This window comes from Achroia grisella, unplaced genomic scaffold (assembly GCF_030625045.1).
Source record: "Achroia grisella isolate CSIRO2021 unplaced genomic scaffold, CSIRO_AGI_Agris_v1 utg2716, whole genome shotgun sequence".
NCBI classification, from domain to species: Eukaryota; Metazoa; Arthropoda; class Insecta; order Lepidoptera; family Pyralidae; genus Achroia; species Achroia grisella.
The window spans coordinates 563632-591550 of record NW_026712761.1 but is presented as its reverse complement, the minus strand read 5'-3'; the positions used below and the strand labels follow the sequence as shown (position 1 = coordinate 591550).

The window sequence follows — 27919 nt, the reverse complement described above, 5'->3', positions numbered from 1 at the left end:
GTAGAAGATGATATACATGTTCCATATAATATTATATGGAAGATGATACACATGTTCCATATAATTGTAACGCATATTATGTATGCAGATCTATTTTATAAGATTGATGTAAAAATACTAAATGACAGATCACTGTCTAAAATTATTAACCAGCTACTCGCCCCGACTTCGCCCGGGTGTACGTGTATTATACATAAAAACCTTCCTCTTGAATCATTCCTATCTATTAAAAAGAACCGGTTCAAAATCCGTTGCACAGTTTTAAAGATTTAAGCATACATCGGGATGAACAGACAGCGACAGCGACTTTGTTTTATACTATGTAGTGCTGATAATAATACTATAACTATATTATTATACTCCGTAAAGTCTGTGATAACTCCACGAGGCTTCTGCGTTTCTCAGAGGAGCTTGGCGGTGTACTTTAGTAGTCTTGGCTCCACACGAAAACAGCCCAGATGAGAGGCAAAATGCGGGGAATAGTCTCCATAATACAATACAATAATATTAGGTATATATATATATATATATTATATATATATATATATATACATATTAAATGCTATATTTTATAATACTACTATAAAACTGTACTTCATAATTACTAAATTCCTATTCGTTCCTATTTCATTAAGCTCCCTATACGATTGGGCGTAGTAATGGCCGGCTCGCTCGCAAACGGGTGCTGCTTGTAGGGAGTGATAAGTATGACTGTTTTAATTTGTTACTTAAGTAACTATTATATTTGTTTACTTATGTCAATATTAAATATGTAATATTGAACAGCGTTTATATAGAAAAGGAACACGGAAGTTTCTTATACGTTATTATTATCATGAATCTGCATTATGAGTAAGCTGTAGAAACAATAAAATATTAAATTTATTTGAACAAATTAAACCATTTATCACCCTTCAACCTTTAAACATAGCATACAAATCAAATTATGTATATATCTATATATACATAAACTTATTTGTATGCTTTTATTTGCGTTAAAGGGCACAATGCAATATTATATCTATACTAGGTGTCCCGGCAAATGTTGTTTTGCCTTAAAATAAAAATAAAAATAGGGGTGGACTGCCCCTAACATTTAGGGGGATGAAAATAGATGTTGGCCGATTCTCAGACCTACTCAATACGCTCACAAAATTTAATGAGAATCGGTCAAGCCGTTTCGGAGGAGTATGGAAACGAAAACTGTGACACGAGAATTTTATATATAAGATAAAAAAGTAAATGTACAATTACATTGGTCAGTTAACAAATTATATTATATGTAAGTACAAAAAACGTGTATGTAACGTAGTGTGTGCATCGCCCATACGCAAAAAAGGCAGCACCTCAGTATATAGTTTGCTCGAGCAGCAAACCACAGATATTTTAATATCTAAATTTTCACTCTCTAAATAAATAAATAAATTCTAATATCTAAATTCGCAATCTCACTGGATGTTAAGTGATGATGTGGTCTAATAGTGGCTATTCACTCTTGACTTGATAAACTCAATGTTGTAAGAAGCAGGAAACACTGACACTGGGACAGAGTTCCACTCTTTAAGTATTACCCAGACACAGAGAACGCATGAAGATGAAGTATAAACAACTTTGTTCAAATTCGTACCGGAAATATAACATTCAGCATTTTATACATAATTTCTTGGATATTTCTTTTTTTACGGACTACTCTAATGCTGGTGTCCGCAGCTGGCATTTATAGCTTCACCGGACGATAGAGGGCGTGTGCAGATGGCATCTGCGGAAAGACTTATGGAGCGGTTGAAAGCCATCTCCCGCCTGACGGATACGACTTTAGTCTGAAGGCCCCGCTAGGGGTTCGAACCTCGGCTCAGGCCGTCGTAATTTCGATCCCCGTTTGAATTGGACGGGGGATTATCGAAGGGGAGGAGATACACATACCGCGTACACTTAGATTGTGGAATGAACTGCCTGCCGAGGTTTTCTCGAGAGACTACAGCATGGGGTTTTTCAAGAAGGGTATATTAAGGTTTCTTAAGGGTCGGCAACGTGTATGTGACACCCCTGGTGTTTCAGGCGTCCATAGGCTACGGTAACCGTTTACCATCAGATGGGCCGTATGCTTGTTTGCCACCTAAGTGGTAAAAAAAAAATATTGGATACATTTACTACTGTTCTATGAATTTAAGCTTTTATACAGATTTTTTTTTCTATAAAAACTTAAATATTTTTATTCTATATTTAATTAATTTCAAACTAAGAATAGTTTAAAACAATTTTCAATGATACCTAAACAAGTTCTTTAACAAAAGGTTTTGACCCTCGAACATAATTTATTGCTATAATATATGTAGATCATATATATACACGTGTAAGTTCTATTTTTACCTAATCACTTCTCGATATGTATACATATATACACGAAAAATATGTTTGTACCTACAAAAAAACGAGAAATATTTTCCTACGCCTGCGCTAACGGTTTACGCTGGTGGGTACAAACAGAGGATGATAAGATGAACATGAGGTCAGGTCAGTTAGTCAGATAGTCCAAACTCGCCCGTAATTTATTACGATGGTTTTCAGGGGAAACCGTATGGAGGTCAACCTGATATGGTACATTGCTAACAATGGGGTTGTTAGTTCAAATTACTAACAAACCTCTTTACCCTAAATAAGAGGTCTTGATTATAATGGAATAGTGCACCCGCCTGCGCCAAAGGTTTACGCTTCCGGAGCACCAGTGGGAGGTGATAAGATGAACATGAGGTCAGGTCAGTTAGCACATCGTGGCAAAATCACCACTAATTTGTCAGGATAGTTTCCAGGGGAAAGGGTAGAATGTAAGGGGTATTGTCGATTATTTATCAAGGTATATATTTGTTCAAAGTCGCTGAATGTTGAAACCTTCAAGAAAAGGGCTTATATCTTCTTTTTAAGGACCCAGAGCTGGAGATCCGGCAACGCACCTTATGTTAATCTTATGGGGTTAGTTCTCAGCATGGGGTTTCTCAAGAGCATATTAGGGTTTCTTAAGGGTCGGCAGTGCGCACGTGACACTCCTGGTGTTTCAGGCGTCCATAGGCTACAGTAACTGTTTGTCATCAGATGGGACTTGGATACAGTTAATGCCAGTTATTTGAAAAGAATACGAGCTGAATTTCCTGTCAGTTCTTCTCATTTCGAAAGCATTCCAAACTGATGGTAGATATGACAAATCATACGAGTCTGTAATATGTAGATAAAACATAAAAATCACTATAGTATAAAATTCTTGTAGAGTCAGTTATGCTGTCACACAGACAGAGGTACCAAGTCCATATTAGTTTTTTTTTATTAAGGTATTTAGGCTATTACTCTGTCCTTTAGACCTATAGCACTGCGACCTACAGAGATCTATTGTGCTCGCCCTTTTTTAGAATTCGCTACTTAGATGCGTCAGTGACAAGAATTGAAGGATATTCTTAGGAGCGATGGTTTTAATATCCTCAGGATAGACTGTATAGGTTCCAAAGGAGATATTTCGTTTATGCATAAGTGAGCTACAACCATAGGATGTGTAGTGGCAATTCCTCTTCCATTTGGAAAAATCTGCAAATCGTTGTTTAGGCCTAAGTTTGCCATTTAATTTGCTGTGACCACTGCGGGCCCTAGTCATGATGCATATTGTTTTTTAGGACAAGCCTAAGTTTTCCAAGTGTATATTTAATATGCAGTGACTACTGCATGTCCTAGTCGTGATGCATATATTCTTTTTACACAATTGCATCAGTCAATTGGAGTATTACGAACCCGTTATTAGAGATTTTGAAGATACTACTCCTGGCATTTTCAGTATTACAAGTACACTACTGCGTTTCCTATTCCATTTTTAATAACTTGACTCTGAAAATCAGAATCGAACCCGCTTAAGTCCAAGACGAAACATTAAACCTCATGAACTGTACAAAACAGCATGTCGACCATACAAAATTCTTTGTCATCAATGAAACAATGACTCTGGTTTGTTCAGTTGAAATGATAGTCATTTATCATTTATATTAAAATGTTTGTATAATAATAGTACATAGTATAAAAATTCGGTTACAAACTTTGAGTGTACAGTTGGTTTTTACTTTGGACTTGAACGGGCCCATTGGGATCCAGGGATACAACATGTATAACGCTGTAATCATCCATTTGTTCGCTCTTAGCGTAAGTTAATACTATTTTTTTTCTAATAATCATAATCTCAGGACAATTCACACAGCGCCATCTACACCCAAGTTAAGCTAGCTAAAGCTTGTGTTACGGGTACTAGATACATACATAGATATTTATTTTTCGTAAATACATACATATTATACATAGAAAATACCCCGGTCGATACAAACAATCATACTCATGAATACAAATGTTTGTGCCGGGCGAGGAATCGAACCCGCGATCTTCGGAAATAAAGCGGTGTGCTAAACCGCCAGACCAACGAGGCCGTCAGACTATTAATATATCCATTTATAATATAATAGAATAGAATACTTAATAAAAACATTCGACTCTTACTTGGATTTTGACAAGGATGTCTACGTGCACTGCCTCTCAAGCAGTTTATTTATAAAGAGTAAGTAAAGAAGAAAAATATATATTTTTTCGGACTACTCTAATGCTGTTGGCCGCAGCTGACCTTTACAGCTTCACCGGACGTTAGGGGGCGAGTGCAGATGGCACTCCAAACCCGCGGAAGGACTTATGGAGCGGCTGAAGGCCAACTCCTACCTGACGGACACGACTTTAGTCTGAAAGCACCACTAGGGGTTCGAACCTCGGCTCAGGCCGTCGTAATATCGATCCCCGTTTGAATTGGACGGGGGATCGATCGGAGGGGGTAAGAAAAAAGAAATTCAGTTGAATTTCTTAATCTTCTTCTCAATTAAATCTATACTGAATTGTATAGTGTACCAAAATAATTTTTTTTTCAATTTTTGTCTGCCTGTTTTTTCGGGCTAATCTCTGAAATGGCTGAACCGATTTTGACGGGAATTTTCTTGGCAGGTAGCTGATGTAATAAGGCGTAACTTGGGCAACTTTTATTTTAGAAAAATAAAGAAATTCCTCGCTGACTAAGTCGCATAAACAGCTAGTACTAAATATTAAAATAGTTGTTTACAATTATAAGACAAACAAACTTACGGTAATGTGATGGTAAGAGACGACGAACACTCCGGATATGGCTACATACATAGTAAACCGAATGGTAAACTCTCAAATCTTTTCATTCCCGAGGACTAAGGCATCATTACACCTTACCTTACAATTTCACTGCCATCTCTTACCATTCAAACATAAAAACAATTAAGAATTAATCGGAATTGCAAACCAGCTGACTAAACCATTTATGCTAAATTTTTTTTATACTACAATGGTGCAAACAAGCATACGGCCAATCTGATGGCAAATGGTTACCGTAGCCTATGGACGCCTGAAACACCAGGGGTGTCATGTAAACGTTGCCGACCCTTAAGAAATCTTAATATACTTTCTTGAAAAACCCCATGAAAGTCTCTCGAGAAAACCTCGGCTGGGAGTTCATTCCACAATGTAAATGTACGCGGGAGGAAGCTCCTCTGAAACCGCACTGTCCGAGACCACGTCGCCTATATACACGAATAGCATCACAGATATCACGTCATGATGTAACATCTGTAATACTACGCCAGGGTTGTCATTTTACAGGAGTAAGGCATCATGTCTGCGCACCCTAGAATTTCACTGCTATGCCCTCTATCTCTCTTATCCTTCTAACAGATAGAATTTCCCTGCCATATCCTCTCTCTCTCTCATCTTTTTAACATATTCTGCATATCAAGCTGAGTGCTTCAAATTCTCTGGTTGAAGATTATCTACTGTCATAATTACTGATTCCGACCTTTCTTAACTCCTCCCTCAGACAGCAGTGGAGTCAAGAGTGGAATCATGATAAATTCGTTTTGTAAAATTGCATAAAGTGTCTTTACAGACTTTAATGTTAAATTCTTTTTTCTTCTAGGTCCTCGCTGCTGGAACAACTGGTGCAGGTAATAAAAAAAACTACATTAAAGCAACTCCCCTCCCCCCCTTCTGAGTTGAACTCTAATATACTTGTCAAAACGTGGGTAGATATATAATTTTCATTTTATGTTAATCTTAGACACCTATACAAAAAAAACATAGTAAATAAACTAGCTTTAAAAAAATCAATTGAGTTTCTTGCCAGTTCTTTTCAATTGACTCTGTAATATCAGTTCCCCTCCCGTCCAGTGTCAGATCAATAGATCTGAAACTGGACGGGAGGGGAACAAATATAAAATTATAATACAATAAATTTGTGGACGGCTCGTTTTAGGAAAAGAAAATACTAATAGAAAAGCTGAATAGAAAAAATATGTTTATTGCAAAAATTTCTAAATATCTAACTGACAAAAAAACCACAATCTCTCTTTTTAAAATATTGACATAAAAAAGAATTGTACATAAAACCTCAACAAAATTACTTTTGAATTTAAATTTGAATGGAATGCATATTTTTATGTAAAGTTACAAATTTGTTCCTGTAAGTCACAGATGAAAACTTTAAAATAACGGTTATTATATTATTCCCAGTGAACCAGTTACAAAATAGTTGGCAGAATCAACGCAGTTCCCAGTTACAAGTCAGCAACAGCCACCAGCAAGGTATTTTTTAAACATATTTACCTACTAACTAGCTAGCCTATGTGTCAATCTGATGTTTAAGCTATATTACTGTAAAGTTTTATCAAAATCCATCCAGTAGTTTTTGCGTGAAAGAGCAACAAACATCCGTCCATCCATACACACTTACAAACTTCCGCGTTTATCTTATTAATATTATAAATGTGACAGTTTGTTAGTATGTTTAGATGTATGTTACTCTTCTGATTTTGATGAAACTTTACAGTAATATAGCTTATACATCAGACTAACAAATAGGCTAAAAATGTCAAGCGGACGAAGCTGTGGGTATAGCTAGTAATATTATAGTAAGATATCTTATTTTTAGGTACCTAATTGGATTAGCAAACAAACTGAAGGATCAGCTTGTTTGCCAATCATGATGGTAAACGGTAATAGTATATACATCTACAGCACCATATACATTTTAATGAGAGTTCCAGTTAATTGTTGCATTTCACAATAAATTATTTTTTGTATATGTGATCTTAAGATATGTTTCTGTAATCATGTTTTCTAAATTACTTTTCCTGAAGTTAACTTTTTAAAAAGTTACGTTTTTTACTCAGGGATTTGGGCTATTGTTAAGTGCTTTAGACTTGCGACCTATATAGATCTATTGTCCTCACCCTTTTTCAAAATTTGCTACGTAGACTCGTCAGGGACAAGAATTGAAGGATATTCTTATTAGCGATGACCTTAGGCGCAAGTCAAGTTCGCGTGATTGATGGTATTTTTTTTTCTAGCATGGAACAATAACTTGGCCAACAAAAGTTGGCAGAACCAACACAACTTCCAACTTCAAGCGAGTAACAGCAATCAGCAATGTAAGTAAAGATTACACTACACATATAACATCAACTTACACATATTTCATGCTACAAGCAACACAATAATTATAGACTTTAAATAATAGACGTGACATAAAAATCATACACTTACATGTCCACCGCTACCGTCAAGGAAGAGGACTACTGGCTGTAGGTGGTGGTGTATCGGCGCTACCGTGGCAGATTACCGTCGACAGTGCCGTGAGCACACAGACAATTTATATTTATTTTTTCTATTAATAGTAATATCATTCACATGTATGTTAGTCTGTAAGGTATTTATAATATGGGCCATTAGTAGCCTGAATGAAATAAATAAATAAAATATCGCTAAATGTAGATTTTGTTCTGTTAATAATAATTCTCATTTCAATTTCTTATTTAATCTGTTACTAAAAATAAATGTTATATTCTCACTTGCAGCGTGGAACAACAATTTACAAAACAAAAATTGGCAGAACCAGAGGAACTCCCAGCTCCAAATCAGTAATAGCAACCAACAAGGTATATATAGCAATATTAAATATTTTTTATATATCTGTACATATTATAAAACAAAGTCCCACATTACTTTCAAGATATTGTCAAAAACTACTGATTGTATGTTCACGATATTCTAAAAACTATGAATCTAATAATATAAAAAACCCAAGCGAGGAGTTGCTGTTAACGAAAATTCTCATGTCTACTTTTTATATAATGTACTTATATTTGAGAATAAAAGTCATCTTCTTACTTCGTCTTCCTCTCAATTTTAGCGTGGAACAATAATGCACAAAACAGAAATTGGCAGAACCAAAACAATTTCCAGCTACAAGCCAGTAACAGCAACCAACAAGGTACGTACATTACAATTATAAATACTATTACCCACCAGTTCGTCTGCTTTTTTTATCTTTTAGATAGTTAATGTTCGTCTTCGGAACTATCTTCTTATCAAATTTCCTTAGATATATAAGCTCAGTACAGATGTTTATAGTTAACAATAGATGGACTTACTTCCATATTTAAAATATTTGTATTGATGGATCACTATTATTATATAATTCTACTCGCGATTTCACCTGCATACCCACAATTTACCAAGATAATAAGTACCTTATTTACCGTCTATATTCCTTTATATTCTCCATTAAAAACATCCATTAAAAAGAGCAACACACAAGTTTCTTGCTTATTCTTCTTGTGATGAATCTGCATTCGGAATGAGTGGTAGAATCAAAATATGATTATTCAAAAGTGCTTGTAATGAGTTTATTTGAATAAAGATTATTTTTATTTTCTTTCATTAAATATTCAAAATTTTCTAGTGTAATATTAACTTGTAACATCGTAAATTAAGCTCTATGAACAAAGTGGTCAATGAAAATTCTCATTTCACATCTTATATGAACTAACATTAAAAAAACTCTATTCTCATTTCTTTTTGTTCACTTATTTGTGTGATTATGTTTTATAAGATAAAGCGTGGAACAATAATCTACAGAACAGAAGTTGGCAGAACCAACGTAACTCCCAGTTACAAGTCAGTAACAGCAACCAGCAAGGTATGTGAGAATATTCATTAAATAATATATTTATTAATTCACATTTTACTACACATTCAGCTAAAGCATCATCGTAATTCTTCCAACCATTTTAACGTAAATTTTAACACACAAACAGTTAAACATACAAGTCAAGATTTTACTTAGACTTTATTTTATATAGATGGCAAACAAGCATAAGGCCGATCTGATGGTAAACGGTTACCGTAGTCTGTGGACGCCTGAAACACTAGGGATGTCACGTGCGCGTTGCCGGCCTAATATTTATTCATTTAAAATTAAAGAGCTACTCTGTTGTCAGTTCTATGATCTTCCGTCACTCTCTTTATATGTTGATACGACACTATTCCAACATTATTCTTAATCTGCTTGATATATCTTTTGATCTCGTCTTGCTTCTTTTTTCCCTTAAATGATAATGTTCATAAATTCATCGCACAGCATCATGTGTCCTAATCATCATCATCTGCTTCTTCCTTATCCCATTTATTTTGGGTCGGCGTAATATGTTTTTCTCTTTGTGTGTGTGTGTGTGTGTGTGTGTCAATCAAGTGTCCTAATATAATTAAAAAAATAATTATGTATAAATCTGTAGATATCATAAAGAAAAATCGCTGTCTTTGTCTGTCGTTTCCTTTGCATATTTCTTTTAGACTACCCAACGAATTTTTATACAACTCTCACTGTGTTCGAGAATTTTTTACGGATAACAACGATTCCACGATTTTCATCAAGAAATTATAAGAGTATAAAACATTATATCTTTGTCCTGAATAATGGTAACGTGTGAGTGATATTATAGTATTGATATTGTGGTGTAGTTCATGTATATAGGTTGCCATCTCCCATTAGGTGGGATCTTAGATTTTTTGCTATTCCTGTTCCTGTACAAATAGTTTTTTCTTTTCTAGCATGGAACAATAACGCAATAAATCGTAACTGGCAAAACCAACGTAGCGCTCAGTTCCAAGCAAGCAACAGCAACCAACAAGGTAACATTATTATTATAATGTTATAGTGGTTAAAACATTTTATTTTAATCAACTAGTATATGGTAAACGCACTGAAACTATTATAATTAATTGGTAAATTCACAATTGGCAAAGATTAGTTTCGTTATTCGCATAATAATTTAATAGCAAGCAATAATTTCGGAATTTGAGATTTTTATTATTTTAGATAAGCGTTATCTTAATAGATAGAGTGATTCAAGAGGAAAGTTTATATGTATAAAACATATACACCAGAACGAAGCAGGGGCGTGTAGCTAGTACACAATACGATTAAATCAGTCGTAGTGATTAGAGCAAGTCGAAACGTATGAACCTATTAAAAATGTAATTTATTGAAGTATAGTAAACCAATAAATTAAATATAAATGTATGTGCACTATTAAGTATATGTATGTGTATGTATATATGTATTAATGTGTGTATATGTTTATATTTATGTATATTTGAGTCATATATATTTATTTTTGTTTATTACGTGCGCCACCTACCCTGTTCTTATTTTTATTTCTCTATCCACCTAAAGGTAGTCTGGAAGAGATTGCTTAGCGATAAGACCGCCTTTTGTATCAGTGTATATTTTCCATTTTAATTGTTTTTTTGTTTTTGTTCTGTAATTGGTGGAATAAAGAGTATAAATAAAAAAATAAATAAATGAAATAAATTATTTCTAGTGTGGAACAACAGACTGCGAAATAGAAATTGGCAGAATCAATACAATTCCCAGGTTCAAGCCAATGCTATCAACCAGCAAGGTGAGTGGTTCGTTAAATAATGTATTTTTTTATTTACTGCATTGTGATGTGGCGTTCGTTATTTTTTAATTCTAATATTATATACTAGCTGTGTCCGCGATTTCATCCGTGAAATTTATAGCATATATATGTCATTCTGATGTATAAGTTATGTTATTGAAAAGATTCATCAAAATCCGTTTAGTAGTTTTTGCGTGAAAGAGTAATATACATACTCACGCACTTTTGCGTTTATAATATTATTAAGATTAAGATAGTTATACCATATAAATAAAAATTAAAAAAATTGTAATGTGTTGAATTGAAATTTTCTCTTTTTATTTTATTTTCTCTGTTTATTTCATTTAATTTTTATATAGTTTTTTATGAAACCAATCTAAAAAATCATAATTAGTCTGATATGTAAAACTCACTGATCAGTAATAGTAAATAATTATTTGGTAATTCTTTTGTGGACTCCCGCGATACAGGTTCGCCTAGTGCGGGGTCCAATGTATAATAAATTTTGTAATATTTGTACGTTTAAAAAAAAAATAAAAAAAAATGATTTTAATAAATAAATATGTATGAATGAATGGAAAACTCTTTATTGTTCCTCTCACAGAAAGAAATTAACAATTACATAAATTAATATGTACACCAAATATAAGAAAAAAAAACAACAATTACTATATAGAGGTAACAATGGGCGGCCTCATCGGTAAATAGCGATTTCTTCCAGCTTCCTTCTTATAGCGATTGTATGTTAGTCTACAACGTATTTATAATATTAAATAAATAATATTAATATAAAATTATCGAAACTAATTCATGTATTATAATTTTAGCCGTGAACAATGCTGTGCGTAATGTCAATTGGCAAAATATACAGAATCAAAACCAAGCCAGCATCATCAACAATCAAGGTAAGTTAGATGTCAAGGTAACTTTTAACCACTCACAACTATGTTAGGGAATTACGTTCCAGCAATGGTATTTCCGAACCGATACGATATTGAAGCCTTCAAGAAAAGAGTAAGGGCCGGCAATGTACTTGCAATTACCCTGGTGTTGCGGTTGCCCATGACCGGTAATCACTTACCATCAGGTGAACCGCAAGCTCATTTGCCTCCTATAATAATATGGTATAAAAAAGTAACAGTTTTTAAATTCACTGGCTGTGTCATTTAACAATCCATATTAATATTATAAATTTAAAAATGTGTCCGTCTGCCTGTATGTACGGCTGAAAGAATTATAAAATTGGTGTAAGCACTGACTATATTACGAAAACTAGACTGTATTTCTAAAACAAACGAAGTTGCGGGTAATAATAATTGATAGTAAATAACAGTATATAGATTGCAATAGATACAAGGCTTTAAAGACATTATCAAATTGAAATGCATTTTTATGTATTTTTAATGGTAAAGAAGCTAAATTAAGCAGTAACGGTCGCTAATATATCTATACATGAATATTCAGATAATAAAAAAATCATACTATCAGAGGTAGAAGCAGGTCATCTACCACTTGGTGAAACAATATTAAGGAGCAGACGGACCAAGACAACCTTACTACTCTGACAATACACAACAGAGTTGTCTGGCGCAGATGTACAGGGAGACCCGATCCCAGATAAACTGGGAACATGAGTAGGACAGAGAGAAACACAAAATCTAAATAAATATTTTATTTCATGTAATTAATTAGAGTGACAAACAATCTTAACCCACCTAATGATAAGAGTATATAATGGTGGTCCATATGAGCTGCGGTATGGATAACACGTTATCATTTATCGCTCGTGATACCACTCATGCGCTCCCATTACAAATAATTAGGATCTCATGCCTTTTGTACTGTAATTCAACTGCCTAATATCATCATAAATCAGAGACAACTTATAAAGCAGGTTGCTTGGCGTCTCAAATAGGTGAGATTGTAACACCCAAGTAACATTTTACAAATTCTACCTCAGTAGAAATAGTTTGTTATTTTGATAGTAATTAAATACATAATGTTTTATAGCAAACCTACAAAACATCGAATTGCTGAACGCACAACGGGCCCAAAACCAAGCGAATATTATCAACCGACCAGGTATGTTATTTCTTTATCTTTATGATCAAACTAGCTGATTCTAGTAGGCTATGTAACATTAAAGTTCAATTCATGTTATAATACAATCAGAAAATTTACGACGGCGTGAATCGAGGTTCTGTAGTTATATCCGTCAACAGGGGCGGGTCGGGAATTTGTGGGGCACTGGGCTAAATCTACTTAGGGGCCTAATCATATTATTCAATTAAAAAAATACACCGACCAAAAACAAGGGACCAGAAATTCTTCGTTATTTTCGATAGATGCACACTGGTATGGGTTGATTGATCTCAGGGTTGCCAACTTTATGATATAATGTTAAAAATATTCTAAATATTTTTTTATATTTTAAATATCGTTTCAATGGAGACTGAGGGCCCTTTATATCCTCGGAGCCCCGGGCTGCAGCCCAAAAAGCCCTTAGGTAGATCCGCCCCTGTTCGTCAAGCAGGAATTGGCCTTCAGATGCTCCATAAGTCCTGCCTCAAGTTTAGAATGCCTACTGTTCTGTCCATATTGTTCGATGAATCTTCAAAAGTCAGCTGCAGCCAACGCCATTAGAATAGTTCGAAAAAAAATTATTAAAACCGTACTTTAGAAATAGAAAAGAAAATAAGGAATATTTTGATACGAATAAAGATTTTATCTATCTATCTATTGTTTTTTTACAGAAATTGTCAATGTTAACCGACCCGTATTGGAAACTGTTGGAATTAATCGACCTGTCCCAGTATTGAACCCTATCAGACCCGCCAATGTTGTTGGTAAGTGCACCAAAGATATACTGTACAAACTACGGCTACCTCATTCTCACACTATTACAGCCGCCAAGCTTGCTTTACAAGTTGTGTTTCAGTTGTTTGGCATGAGATATTAGCTCTTTAGAATGTCAACGCGTGAGTTGTATAGCAATTTTGTGCTACCCTCCTTAGTCCCCTGTGTCACCTTTCTCGAGGGGACTTCTTTGTCCAGGGGACATCTTTGTCCAAGGGACATCTTTGTCCAGGGGACATCTTTGTCCAAGGGACATCTTTGTCCAGGGGACATCTTTGTCCAAGGGACATCTTTGTCCAAGGGACATCTTTGTCCAAGGGACATCTTTGTCCAGGAGACTTCTTTATCCAGGGGACAACTTTATCGCCTGGATTGATAACGCATAAGTGGTGTCATGCATTATTAATCCAGGGGACAAAAATATCATGCCTCTACTTGGATCTACACCCATGTTTCGTAATCAGGTCACCGAATAGTCAACACTAGGCTTTTAAGTTGTATCTGAGATCTAATAGTTACCTGATGATGCTTGTTTTAAAGACAAAACACGTGTCGCAATATGTAGTAGATTCAATAACGCTCGGAATTTGATCACCAATAGAGATCGTAACGGTTCCAGTAACAGTGGTTAAGTTTGTACACTGAATATTTGTGGTCTCACACAATGTAATGGTAGCGAAATTAAACAAAATAATATCCGGAATAGACCTAAAAATAATTAATTTGCCTTGTCCTAATCTAATTCTTGAATATCTATTTTTACAGATGTTGTTAACCGACCTGCAGTCGAAGCAATTGAAATTAACAGGCCAGTTAGACCAACCAACGTTGTAGGTGAGTACACCATTGAATTTGTAGCATCATTGGATATCATTGTATCACTGTAGCGTGATATATGAAGAGGTGAAGATACTTCATTAGTTTTCTATACTATTTAGATAGTGAGTATATAATAGGTGTAGTAATTGTACTAAATTAGTAAGTTTATTAGGTAGTTTTTTTTTTCGGACTACTCTATACTGTTGGTCGCAGTTGTCCTTTACAGCTTTATCGGACGATAGGGGGCGAGTGCAAATGGCAGTCCAAACCAAAGGAAGGACTTATGGAGCGACTGAAAGTCAACACCAGCCTAACGATTACGACTTTAGTCTGAGGGACTGCTAGGAGTTCGAAGCTCGGTTCAGGCCGTCGTAATTTCGATCCCCAGTTTATTTGGACGAGGTATCGACCGGAGGGGTTATTCAATAGTGTGCTACAGGACTGATTAGTAACGCAAAGACTTCGCGCGAAGTCGTAATGTGGGCTGACTTTACACTGAACTTAAATCTAAGGTATGAGGAGAAATAAACAAAATGGAAGGGTGCCGAGTGTTGATATCATTTTCTATAATTTGATTACTTATTTTGTGTGTGAGTTTTTTTTTATATTGATAGTACGGTTAAATAATTTCGTGATTTTACAGACATCGTGGAAACTAATCGGCCTGTTAGACCTACTGCTAACGTCGTTGGTGAGTACAACCTTTATTTATCTACTAGCTGTGCCGGCAAACGTTAGGGTATGAAACATAGATAGTAACTGATTCTCTGACCTACTGAATATATATATAAAATTTCATAAGAAATCTGTCAAACCGTTTTGGAGGAGTATGGTAACTAACATTGTGAACGAGAATTTTATACATATTATAAAATTAAACAGAAATACAAAAGGCGGCCAATTGGCAGCAGCTGAATAGATAGGCTTTTGCATTTTGAAGTCGGTTAAAAATAAGACATATGTGTATTTGTTTTCAGATATTATTAACAACCGGCCGTCAGTGGAAGCTATTGAAATTAATAGACCAATTAGACCCACCAATGTTGTTGGTGAGTATACTATTGAATTTTATGAAGTTCACTCCAGATTAGACATCCCTCACACTTTAAACATTGTACATGGTTATACTTTACCAACTCCGTCTCTTATTACATTCTTGACCTGTGGCGGCGTGGTGGGCTGGGTCATTGGGCTCCCTAAAATATAGTTCAGCGCAGTGATGGTTGCCTTATACATAATACTTGTGAACGAGAGCTGCTTGTAGGGACTGGACTGCTCTAATCACTACGACTGATTTAATCTTATTGTGTATTTAATATTTTACCCCAATATATTATAACTTAAAAGTGTAAAGTTACAATGATTATTTAAAACAAAAATACGCAAGTTTCTAGTTCATTTTTCTTGTATTGAGGCAACTATCCGAATTAGCGGTAGAATAAAACAAGAGGAAAAGGAAGGTAGAAGAAAATATAACAATAAACTACTTTTATAAAGAGATGATGCAAAAAGAAGTTTTAAATCCGAAAAGAAGTTTTAAAAGCGCTGACTGCGTTCATAAAAAACTTGAGTACTTCTGTTATGCAAACTGTATTTGAAGGGTAAAGTATGACAGTGAAATTACAGGGTTAGGTTGACATTGTATTTCACCGAGATGATAACGAAACCACGGGCAACTGTGGCCATTCATATTTCGATTGTAGTCTTGTAGATTAATTGTACCAATTATTTTACAGATATTATCGAGACTAATCGACCATCAGTGGAAGCAATTGAAATTAACAGGCCTGTTAGACCCACTAATATTGTTGGTAAGTGTACCGTTGAACTTGATGAAGTTAATACTGCAGAAGATAAAAATCTTATCGGGGCTACGCTATTGATTACTGAAGGAGTAGACTTAAATAGAAATAGATATAAACTTTTAATTTCACAAAATTGTTTTAATTTGCTAACTATTTTTCTAGTTTAACAAAATTTTCATATTGATATTGACAACAGAATATCTATTTATGTAACTGCACCACATAACTGTAATATTTTTTGCATAATTTGGTTTAGTTAGTATTTCAAAGTATCCCTCAAGGTTCGATTATAGGTCCATTCCTCAATTAGTCTACATATTTCTTGTTAGATTGGTATGTAATGTATAAAAATCGTTTGTAATATTATTCCAACTTAGTCCATTTTCAAATAGTATCTGAGTTGATTACAATGTGTATATATTATTAACTAGCTATTGATTTTTTTTAGATATAGACATTAATCGGCCCGCATCGGAAATTGAAATCAGTGAAACAGTTGGACCGACAAATATTGGTAAGCACAACTAGTTTGATTTTATTGTTTTAGAACTACTTTATAAAATAAAAAAAATATCATTATAACATACATGTTATAAAATACGATTTGATTGATAAATTATATGTACCTATTCGGATTTTTCCAGACATTGATATCCAGCAGCCGGCATCAGAAACAATTGAAATTAGTGAAACTCTTAGGCCGAATATTTTGCCAGGTGGTAAGTGTCTTTAAACTTAATAAATCAAACCTTGATTACACATTACCTTAAACACTTACAACTTAGACAGCAAATCTATGAAAATAACGTCTGTCTTTTGAAACAAACGAATTGTGATTACTATAGAATTACTTGTATATTAACAGAGCAGAAAAAAAAATGAAGAGGTCTAAATGTTTTAACATTTGCACTGTTCGCATTTTCAGGTACTTATTTACGTCAGTACTTTGCACTTTCTTTTTGCTCGGCTCCTACATATTGTAACGTGATGTTACACAATATAGTCTAACATCCTCAAGTATTTTACTGCAAAATACAAGAAAATAAAGTTTAATTCGGTACTTTTAGAGATTAGTAAAGAAACCCTTCAGATTCTGTATTTACTAATATACGTGATTAATCATAAGTATTAAACTTAAAATAACTATCAATTTCTAGCAAGACCATGGAACAGATGGCGCCCTAGGCCTTCGTGGCCACTTCGACCAAGGCCAATAGAACCAATACGCCCAGCTGGTGTCGGATGGCCTTTAGGATCAACAGTTATTGATGAAAGAGTACCATCATTACTACAGCCAGTTCCAGAAGTTGAAACCATAGAAACAATAGTTGAACCAGCTGAAAATGTAGTCATTGTGAATAACGAGATAGGACGACCAGGTCCAATCGTATCTCCTACATGGCCAGTACCAGGTTAGCTACTCCTTTATTTGAATAAGTAATATTAGTCGATTTGTCAATGGTTTCTAGTGTCGTAGGGTCGAATTTTGTTCCATGAAATTCTACTGGTTTGATTTTAAATACATCTATAGAAAGCCAAGAGAAAAAATTATCAATTACACGAATTTTTTTAGTCTCATAGGCTCTTTATGGTTACGTCTCTTTGCTCACTATAACTTGTAATTTGAAAATGTTATATATTTATTTATATTAAAGTATCATTACTTACATAGCTAACATTACTATTAATTTTGCTTCTTCAATTATTTAAAGCGTTTCACAGGGTACATATCTTGGTCTCTACAATTTATTTTTATGAACGAATGATTATATATCTTATTATATCGTAAACAATAGAATATGGGAGAACATATATGTATTTACAGGTATTGATGTAATCACTTCGGAGACGATTGTAAATGATAACCCTTATCCATCTACGGAAGAAATAGTTGTAGGTAAGGATTTTTCTACATTAGTCGATGAAACAATTTCGATAAATGTAGTAGAAAAATTTGAAAATCACATACAACTGAATGGGTAAAATAACGATGTTGGTGATAAATATACATTGGCATACAATTATTTAATATTAATTGATGCAAACGTACGAGTATGTCTGACTCTGCTGATTTGAAAGTTTAAACGAATAATTTATAATAATTATATATTTAGGCTTAATTTTTTGCATATCTCCATAACTCTGAAGGTTCTTCTCTTGTAGATACCTCGGTGCCAGTGAACGTTCTTCCTATCCCAGGAGTGCCATCTGTTATTCCACCAGGTATAAATTATTTTATACTAATAACTAGTATTCATTCTGTATTATGTATGATCCGGGATATATAGTTTTTTTGTCTGGGTACCTCAGTCTCACCCATTTTAGCCTGCAAGCAGCTTGTTTAGAAGTGTATTGTGGTTGTAGGTAGAGATTAGGCAGTAAAATTATTTATATTAGTCCTCTGGAATGGCAACGCCTGACTAATGCTATGGACGGTATTTTATGACATGATGTCACATGATAACGTGATGTCCGTAGTTCATGTATATAGGCGATGGTTACCGATTACCACAAGGCAAACCGTCAGCTTGTTTGCGATTTGCCTTCAAATTGCATAAAAGAAATAAATTATAACTCACGATAAACTTTTAGAGTATTTCTAAAATAGGTAATTTTGAAGTAGATTTCAAAAATTTTGCCTTATATTCATTTGTTTAGCATATGCTTTGTCATAATGACGATAATTGTAGAGTATTAATGTAATTCATACAATTTGCAGCTTATGAAGTAATTACTGCCGAGACAGTCGTAAATGGAAGACCTATTATCAGTTCTGAAGAAATTATCATAGGTAAGTAATATGGTAGAAATAGATATATCTTTATTCAAATCAACTTAATTTAAGCACTTTTGAATAGTCATATTTCTTTTGAATTCGCAACTCAGACTCATCACAAGACGAATGACCAAGAAAATTGCGAGTCACTATAAAAAAATGTTGTTTTAATACGCATTAAGAAGAATTAGGCATGCGACAATCAATAGTTTTCTTTGTTTTGCAGATAGGCCTAGCCAGATCAACCCATGGCAGAGGTAATATATTATTTCTAATATTTATATTATTAATAAGTCATTCCGAGATCGTAATGTTGCGATACCCACAACATAGACACTGTTTAAGGAGACTTCTTTTAGAGGTAATAAACACATAATGCGCTGCAGTAAAGAGAAAGTCCAAAATATCTTAAAATTATATTGTTATATTGAATGTGTTAGTCTTAGGTAACACAAAATACATATTAGATTTAATTTTCACAGACCACAACCAAATTTGGGAGCTATAACTGCTGCGGAGAGCAGCATTGAACACATTGGTATGTTGAATATTGTAATAGACCTACAACTAAACTTAGTTTTTATATACATACTTGCGGACCCGGCAAAAGAAGGAAAGATCCAGGAATAGAAGCACCACCTATCAGATTCAAATGTGTTTTTAAACTATCCAGGAACTAATTAAAATCAAATGAAAAAATCAAATCGACAGAATGTCATCCAAATCGGTCCAACCGTTTAGGAGGAATACAAATAGAAATAGTCCTTATTCAAATAACCTTAATGTAAGCACTTTTGAATAGTTATATTTTTTATTGTACCACTCATTAGGAACGCAGACTCATCACAAGAAGCAAAATATTTGCGTGTTATTGTGTCATATTGTAGGAGTTAGGTAATAAACACACGTCCAGACGGATTATATATATTAGGATAAGACCAACCCTGAAGTATAACAAGCTGAAAGTTATTGTAATCTTCAGTATTAAGCTATACATAGTATAAATGAAGCCGCTTCTGCTGTAACGAACAGTGCTTGATCTTTTGAACTAAGCGCCAGATTTTAATGCTAGTTTTTGTAATAGATAGAGTAATTCAAGAGGTTTATATATGTCGATAGTTCAAGCCGTTTCGGAGGGTTATCATTACAAAGAGTGGAAATCTGATCTCTAAGATCGCTCGGCGGTTCGCTCCGCTCAATAAAGTTTTCAAATCGATCTAAAAGTCTCAGATTCTATTCAATGTAAACAAACAAATATACAATTTTTACCTCTCTATAGTATATTTATTTATTATTGTCGATTGTTTTTCAGTATACTCTGCATTCAAAGAACTGTTGGAGTTGTGGAATCAATGGGTTCAAGGCAATAGACAACCAAACTGGCCAGTGTTACCAGGTAAATAATCCTACTAATTTTGTGAGAACAGATGGATGTTTGTCTTTATTATAAAAATTACTTAGAAATCCATTACCATCCATAAATTTCATGACACATTTTATTCATTTTTGGTATGTGAATCAGGTAGTGTTCGACTAAAGTCTAGAGGTAGATCTAATTGATTTGCTACTTTAGTCTATATTGGCCGCCTGATAGTTTGTCACTATATTTGCCAATATGTGGTAATGTATGTGTGTTAAGCCTTTGTTGGTGTTTTATCGGGTGCGGATTCGATTCCTGCCACGTTTGTATTCATGAGTATTAACGTTTGCACTGGTCTGAGTGTTCTATGTATATTATGTTTACAATTGCAAAATGTTTTTAAGTATTTCATTAAGTTGTTCAGTACCTATATCAAACTGCTTAGCTTGGGACTTTTTGGCACTTATTTGTATTATTTCTTCTGCAGGAACTTCTTCAAGTGCCTCATCTAGCGCATCTTCGGTGTCAAGTTGGAACGGCAGACCCGGTAACGGCAACATCTGCATTTGCTACGACGAATCCAGAAACATTCCTTGGAATGTAAGAAGAGAAATTGGCGCGTAAATTCAAATCAAAGATGTCATCCCGGTCAAGAATTTTCTAGAAACATAACTTCATATGTTCTCTCTCTATCTTTCATCGAGTTATAATTTGAGGTCAACATCATTATGTTTCATTACTCCATTACAAACTAACCTGATTATTGTTCATTTTTTAACATTGTTGAATTAAATACTTTTTACTGTCATAAATCTATTTCTCTCGTTTTTACTTTTCTCCTTACAATAAACAATGACATCAAATGTGGTGTGTATGAGAGAGAACGTCTCGGTGACAGAGTCGACCTTTGCGAGGCATTGCATCTCTGTGTGGTATATTTTCTACCCCTTATACCATGGAGAATATTCTGAGGAATTGCTCGAATTATTACCAGTTAGTGAATTTCACCATTTCATTATCTACCAGAATCTAAAATACCATTCTGATCAATTGGATGAATAACGGTTCCCATGCTTTTTTGTTTTCAAATTTACGCCGTAATAATTTTATCAATGTAAATTTTGATTAATTATCGGCGTTTTCTCGAACTATTCTAATGCTGATGGCTGTAGTAGACCTTTGCAATTCGCCAAATGTAATTCGGCAAGTTCATTTGTCTGTGTGTATACCTCTGTCCCACCTATGTCACACTACATATTACGACACATATTTCGCCTCTAAACATGCATAACATCAGTCACCATATAATCATGTGACACCTGTAATAGCACAGAGCATCCGTAGAGGATTATAAGATGAGCTTGAGGTCTGGTCAGCCCATCGGCGAATTCACATGGAATTAACTGAGATGGTTTCCAAAGAGAACCGCGTGGAATTCGATCTAATAGGGTAACATATTGGGCATACTAACAAACCCTTTCCCTTTAAAGAAATAGACTTTTTAGCGGCTAAGATGGGGCCGCTATTATTTATGTTGTGTAATGTGTTCTATGTATTCTGGCAGCAGCAGGAAAGGAGGAGATAAAATGATGAGTCCAGGTTATGGCTATGTACATATTTATAATATAAAAGTATTTACAATTAGTGTATGTAGAAGAAGGCGATTCGGTCTCGAATTTGACAAGCTTGTTATTCTTCTTGCCCCATCGTAACTAGGCAACGGTGTTGCCGCACGATGATAGTAGATTCGCCACAACTTCAACAAAAAAATACCTAATTCGAGAATATAATTCCTCCCCCTACTGTCACAAGTATTTTAATGTATAGGGCCCATAGAATATCCTTTAAATCGCGTCCTGGCGTTAAGGGGAGAGGATGAGAAAGTATAAATTTATGTTATAAAAAATGAGAAAGGTATTAAATTTCTTAATGTCATGTTTCAAAATCTAATACATAAGTAGTATAAAATACCTAAGTACTTAAACATAAAATTAAAATTTCATGTATATATAGTATTTAGAACTGTGTGAAAATATTTCCATAATCTATACCAACATATCTAAGAGTATTATCACTTCTAACACTTCTGGCTTTTCGAGGGTAGTATAGCACAAGATGGCGGCTCGACATCGGCTGGGAAAAATAGGCATTATACAAGCAGCCCGCGAACTGAACGGACGTGTCGTGCACATGTTTCTAATAAAAGGAAAGATTTTAATGTTTGCTTGGATTAAATAGCCTCCGAAACTACTAGACTGATCTGGACGAGACTTTCACTCGTAGATAGCCAATGTTATAGATAATAACTGAGGTGTCTTCCATTTTAGATATTTAATTTATTTTAATATAAAAAAGTCATATTACGGACAAAGTTGAGGTTACAATCAGTTAAAATAAAATTTGTCCAGTAATGTAGTGTAAAACTGTTATTGTATAATTCTTAGTGTATTTTAATTATCAGGTATGTATATGACTAAAATAGTTAATGATGATGATTATGATGTTAACCGATATTAATGTATAGGATGCCAACTATAACCTAATCATATATCGTCGATTAAATAGAAAAATGAAATTTTTCAAAATTAGAAGCTAGAATTGCCTCGTTTCCTTTATATAAGTCAATTAAATTAACCACCCCGTCTTTATCATTATCAAAATACTTTTAAAATGATATATAATACTTCTATGTAAATTTAGAACTTAAAAGGAAAAATAATTTTAATAAATTAAAAATAAACTTGAATGTTTGTCTTGTAAAAAAATTACATTTTGAATACTGCCATTTTTCTATTTAACCGACCATAATTCAATAATAATCATTGAAAAAAAAAATTGCCGTCTCGAAACTCAAAAAAAAAAACATTCGAACGACGACCTCGTAGGTCTCTCCGTTTAGCCCACAGCTTTACTTCCAATGTTCGCTGGTTCGATTCCTCGCACAGTACTAACATTAGTATGATTGTTTGTATTAGTGTGGATGTTGTATTGGTGTATTTATGGAAAAATTCGAAGTATCTGTCAGCTGTCCTTCTGTATCCATAATACAAAAGCTGCTTAGCTTGGGACTAGATGTAGCTGTATGATTTATCTAGGTATATTATATTAATTCTTCGTATATTACGTCAAACAGATACAGGGTTATCCGCACCCTCTCAGGACGGTTAGGTAGTTTGGGGGCTCGGGGCGAGCCTCTTTACTTGGCATCGACTCCCAGGGACAACAATCCCAACAGTCGCGGTTAGCAGCCTTGAAGGACAGGAATTCATAAACTTAATATTCTTTTTTATATAAGATAACCTAACTTAAGAATTGGTGCCAATATATGAGAACGGTTTCTTTCTATTAAATTAGTTTTTAATTTGGAACTAAATAGCGCGGTGTGACGTCTCCTAAGTTATTGTGTCTCTGGAATAGTCAATTGTCATCCCCACGTTCAACCTTATACTATATATAAACAAATAAATTTCATAACCTCACTCCACCAGCACTGTTCCACCACCGTACAGCAAGACAGAGAGCGGTTCCCCCATACATTGTTCACATCCCTGCTGCTCGTACCAACCGATTTGCATCATCTTTCCTTATGCGATCACCTAAGCAGTGGAACTCACTGCCAGTGTCAGTTTTTCCTAGCTCTTACAACATTGGGTCTTTCAAGTCAGAAGTGAAAAAGTGCTATTTGAGCATGTGTGGAACAGCTTAGACTGCATCATCACTTAACATTAGGTGATGCGGTCAAACGCGCTCAAATTTAGTAATAAAAAAACCTAAACTATTAGTTATCTTTTTCTTTTTTTTTCTCGAATGGCAACACTCGCGATAACTGTCTTTGTCAGCTGGCCGAAATAATAAATTACTTTTATATAATTTATTAGTATAATGTTATATTGTGTTTATTATAATTAGTTAGCTTATAAAAAGCATCGATTGTTGTTTGTGTGCAATTTTATGCAGTATTTGTTCGCAAAAATCGACGCAAATTTTTACGTACCGGTCACCTGTCAAAGTTTGTGATAATCAAATATTTACATTAATTTGAGCATTTTTATCGTGAGATTCACTTCAATTAATCTACGTTTACTATATCAGTAAACTTTAGATTTACTTGATAAATTGATTTCGTTATATAGTCAATAGTGAATTTTAGTTGTTGTGTCGAGGAAAAAAGAATACCCACTAACTCCATTATTGTAAGTACTTATTAATACTAAATTTAATAAAAATTTGATTGAGTAAGGAAATAGCACAAGTTCTAAATTCCATTAGCTTTATTTATATCTATAAATTTATCATATCGAAATAATAATGTCCTGAAGAGCCTGTGATCTTGAGGATAAACTTAAGGTGTCACTTCTAGAATTAAAAAAAGTGCAAGACTTGAATAAAGAATTATTACAGGAACGAGATGATAGTGAAATAGAAATGAAATCAGTGCTTGACAAGTATGTGACCCTGAAGAAGGAACTGATGACCATTAATGGAATGGAATGTGAGGACCTACGTGTTGACAGGAATAGACTGCAAGAAATTGTGGATAAATCTGACAGTTGCAGGGACACATATGAGTCAGTTTTACAGCGTATCACTCACCTTGAGAGACACCTTAAGGAGGCCCAAGCGGAAAGTGAATCTATGGTAGAACGCCAGCGGGTGAGTAGCTATAATAACACCTTACCTATTTTCATAGCATTATGTCATACGGTATTTTATTATGGGGCAAAGCAGCTGATATAAATACAGTATTTATTTTGCAAAAGAAAGCCATCCGCTCCATTTACGGTATGGGTTCCAGAGAGTCTTTGCGTGAATGTTTTAAAGAATCAAATATCCTCACCGTTGCTTCTCAATACATCTACGAAAATATTATATATGTCAGGAAAAACATTAACATTTTTAAAGAAGTAGGTGATTACACTAATAAAATCTTACGTAATGTCATCAAACTAGTTTTACCTAAGTCCCTTTTGACGAAAGTTAGTAATTCGTTTTATGGAAATTGCGTAAGGTTTTACAACAAACTTCCAGAGTCTGTACTCAATTAATCAATTAAACTCTAATTGAGTATTAGCAAAAAAAAATTCAAATGTGTCATAAATTATTTTCTTTGTAAAAAATCTTATTATAAAATTGAAGAATTTATAAATGGTAATAATGTTTTTGTAGAAAATATCTAACTTAAAATTCATAGCGCTGACAATGTTATCTGATTGAACAGAGATTAAATGCGTAGCGGTTTCTATGTTGATTGTCGCATGCCTAATCCTTATTGTTAATTAAATATAAGTAAATCAATATTTATTTAAAAGAGCAACACACAAGTTTCTTGCTTATTCTTCTTGTGATGAATCTGCATTCCGAATAAGCGGTAGAATAAAAAAACTTGACTATTCAAAAGTGCTTATATTTAAAGTTTATTTGAATAAAAATTATTTCTATTTCTATTAATCCAGTCCAATTCAAATATAAAAGAAAAAAATTTTTTTAATGAAAACTTATACACAGGGACGAGTTTCTGGTGAAAAAAACTTTATATTTTTGCCCTTTATACTGCTAAACTATCCATACAATTAAATATATACAGTAGTAATATTTGACATGCAGGCACTACGATTCAGCTGATCAACCAGAACTGTCTTAGAGGAGAAGCAGATTGTTGGTATTGTGGACTGTTGGCCCTATTGCTAGCAATGTCCCAAGTCATATTGACCTCCATGCTATTCCCCTGAAAACCATCAATATAAATTTTTAGTGAATTTACCACGATTGGCTAACTGACTTCGTGTTCAGTTTATCACCTTCCACTTGTACCCCTTCAGCGTAAACAGTTAGCGCAAACGGCTCAATTCCATTTTCATCCATTTAAAAAACCAAAACTGTCTCATGAAATCATCAACGCGAGCAACGTCGCGAGAAGTATTTTTATTCAAGTTTGAATCATACACACAATTATACAACAGTTTTATTAATAATTAATATTTTATTGGTTTACAACATGTGGAGTACAGATCTTATATACAATCTTTCTTATTGGTTTAATCTATTAAATTAGGTTTGTTTGTCTATATATTTGTGCGTTATCAAATAAACATATATTTATTATGCATTCCACAACAAAGAAAAGATAGATTTTTTTAATAGCATACGATACAAACGAGCTTGTAACACCAAGAGAATTGCAAGTGCATTGCCAGCCTTTTAAGAAGGAATGAATTCTTTTCTTGAAGGTTTCAATATCGTATCTGAAATTCCTTGGTTAGAAGGTGATTTAATAAAAATAGCATGGATTATACTAATAGATACAACAAAGAAGATAATATATAAGCATGTTTCAAATGTTACAAGGAAAGCGTAATTAGTCAGGTAGCGGATTAAAGATCAAGATATTTGCGAACATTCAATGGAATCTGAGCTACGTTTTGGTAGCAGATGCAAATTTTGCCTCTTGGTTTAGATGAAGCGGGAATGAGTCCAGAATTGCTGACTGCACTACTACTAGATGATCCACTGATTGATGATGATGATGATGCACTGGACGCTGTAGATAAAAAAAGTATTGTAAATTTTATATTACTTGAATGATGAGCCATATGGCAATAGCATGAACATGCACGGGATTTTAATTTAATTTTAGACACAGACACCTATATAAATATACATTGAAAATAAACTGGCTTTTAAAAATTAGTAATTCAATTGAGTTTCCAGCCAGTTCTTTTCAATTGGATCTATATACCGAACTAGACGGTAGGGAAAAAATAAAATTATATTGTAAAAATTTGACGTTCATAAGCGGCTAAAATATCCTACATGAATAAATGATTTTTGAATTTGAATTTGAATTATACTGAGGAAAGATTTTTTACTAATAAAGAACTTTTAGAAGGCTTTTAGAGTCTTTATTAAGAACTTTTATTGTCTCACCGATTGCAGTTTGGTATGAAGAGTGAGTTAGTGAAATTACTGGTTAATCAATAAAATCTTAACTCTCTAGTACATATATCAACGCATGTGTGATATAATTCTGGCTTCACGTGATAACGTGATGTTGTTCATATAAATAGACAGTTACCATTTACCATCAGTTGGATCGTCAGCTTGTTTTTTATTGTGGTTCCATTACATTTTCTTTTGTTTGTATTAAAAATGAAAATTTAATTTATTCAATAAGCACATACAAATGCTAAATACATGCATAATAAAAATTTACTTGACTGATTAAAAAACATATTGTACCTCTAGAATCATACGTTATAAGGGAATTACATTAGTTATAAATATTCTAAAGTGACATTATAAAGAGGAAAACTTAGTTTTATAAAATAATCTTGTGATTGATGAGATGATGAGAAAGTGTAACGTCCTAGATATATGTATAGATACAAAAATCATTGTGTGTCAATTTATATTTTATTTAATTCGTAGGTTTGCCTGTATATGAAGTAGACATTTAACTATACCTCTGACTACA

At 33.8% G+C, this 27919-nt stretch overlaps 1 protein-coding gene and 4 long non-coding RNA genes across 6 annotated transcripts in view; all 5 read left to right on the top strand.

The window, feature by feature from the left end:
* Positions 1-6672, top strand: part of LOC131843006 (uncharacterized) — a 47734-nt gene extending 41062 nt beyond the window's left edge. The window contains exons 2-3 of the long non-coding RNA XR_009357514.1: positions 6008-6035; positions 6601-6672. This is a non-coding gene — a long non-coding RNA (uncharacterized LOC131843006). The remainder of the gene's footprint in view (positions 1-6007; positions 6036-6600) is intronic.
* Positions 6673-7072: 400 nt separating this feature from the next.
* Positions 7073-14575, top strand: LOC131843034 (bifunctional endo-1,4-beta-xylanase XylA-like). Its single transcript, XM_059191623.1, has 11 exons — positions 7073-7082; positions 7437-7517; positions 7944-8024; positions 8279-8359; positions 8987-9067; positions 9979-10059; positions 10752-10832; positions 11660-11737; positions 12843-12914; positions 13586-13678; positions 14454-14575. The coding sequence occupies exons 1-11, from the start codon at positions 7073-7075 to the stop codon at positions 14573-14575; spliced, it is 861 nt and encodes a 286-aa protein (XP_059047606.1).
* Positions 14576-15148: 573 nt separating this feature from the next.
* On the top strand, positions 15149-16829 carry LOC131843003 (uncharacterized). Its single transcript, XR_009357511.1, has 4 exons — positions 15149-15198; positions 15485-15556; positions 16244-16318; positions 16761-16829. It is a non-coding gene; the product is annotated as an uncharacterized LOC131843003 (long non-coding RNA).
* Positions 16830-16955: 126 nt separating this feature from the next.
* LOC131843002 (uncharacterized) lies at positions 16956-19106 on the top strand. 2 transcript variants are annotated; one of them, XR_009357509.1, is made up of 5 exons: positions 16956-17031; positions 17470-17724; positions 18138-18209; positions 18476-18535; positions 19032-19106. It is a non-coding gene; the product is annotated as an uncharacterized LOC131843002 (long non-coding RNA). The 2 variants fall into 2 exon arrangements; XR_009357510.1 differs by lacking the exon at positions 18138-18209.
* Positions 19107-19312: 206 nt separating this feature from the next.
* On the top strand, positions 19313-21261 carry LOC131843004 (uncharacterized). Its single transcript, XR_009357512.1, has 4 exons — positions 19313-19345; positions 19571-19626; positions 20401-20484; positions 20936-21261. It is a non-coding gene; the product is annotated as an uncharacterized LOC131843004 (long non-coding RNA).
* The last annotated feature ends 6658 nt before the right edge of the window (positions 21262-27919 follow it).

Coding starts and splice junctions, on each gene's coding strand:
- LOC131843034 (XM_059191623.1), top strand. Junction 11,738..12,842: donor CAGCATCATCAACAATCAAG/GTAAGTTAGATG, acceptor AATGTTTTATAG/CAAACCTACAAAACATCGAA. Junction 13,679..14,453: donor CAGACCCGCCAATGTTGTTG/GTAAGTGCACCA, acceptor CTATTTTTACAG/ATGTTGTTAACCGACCTGCA.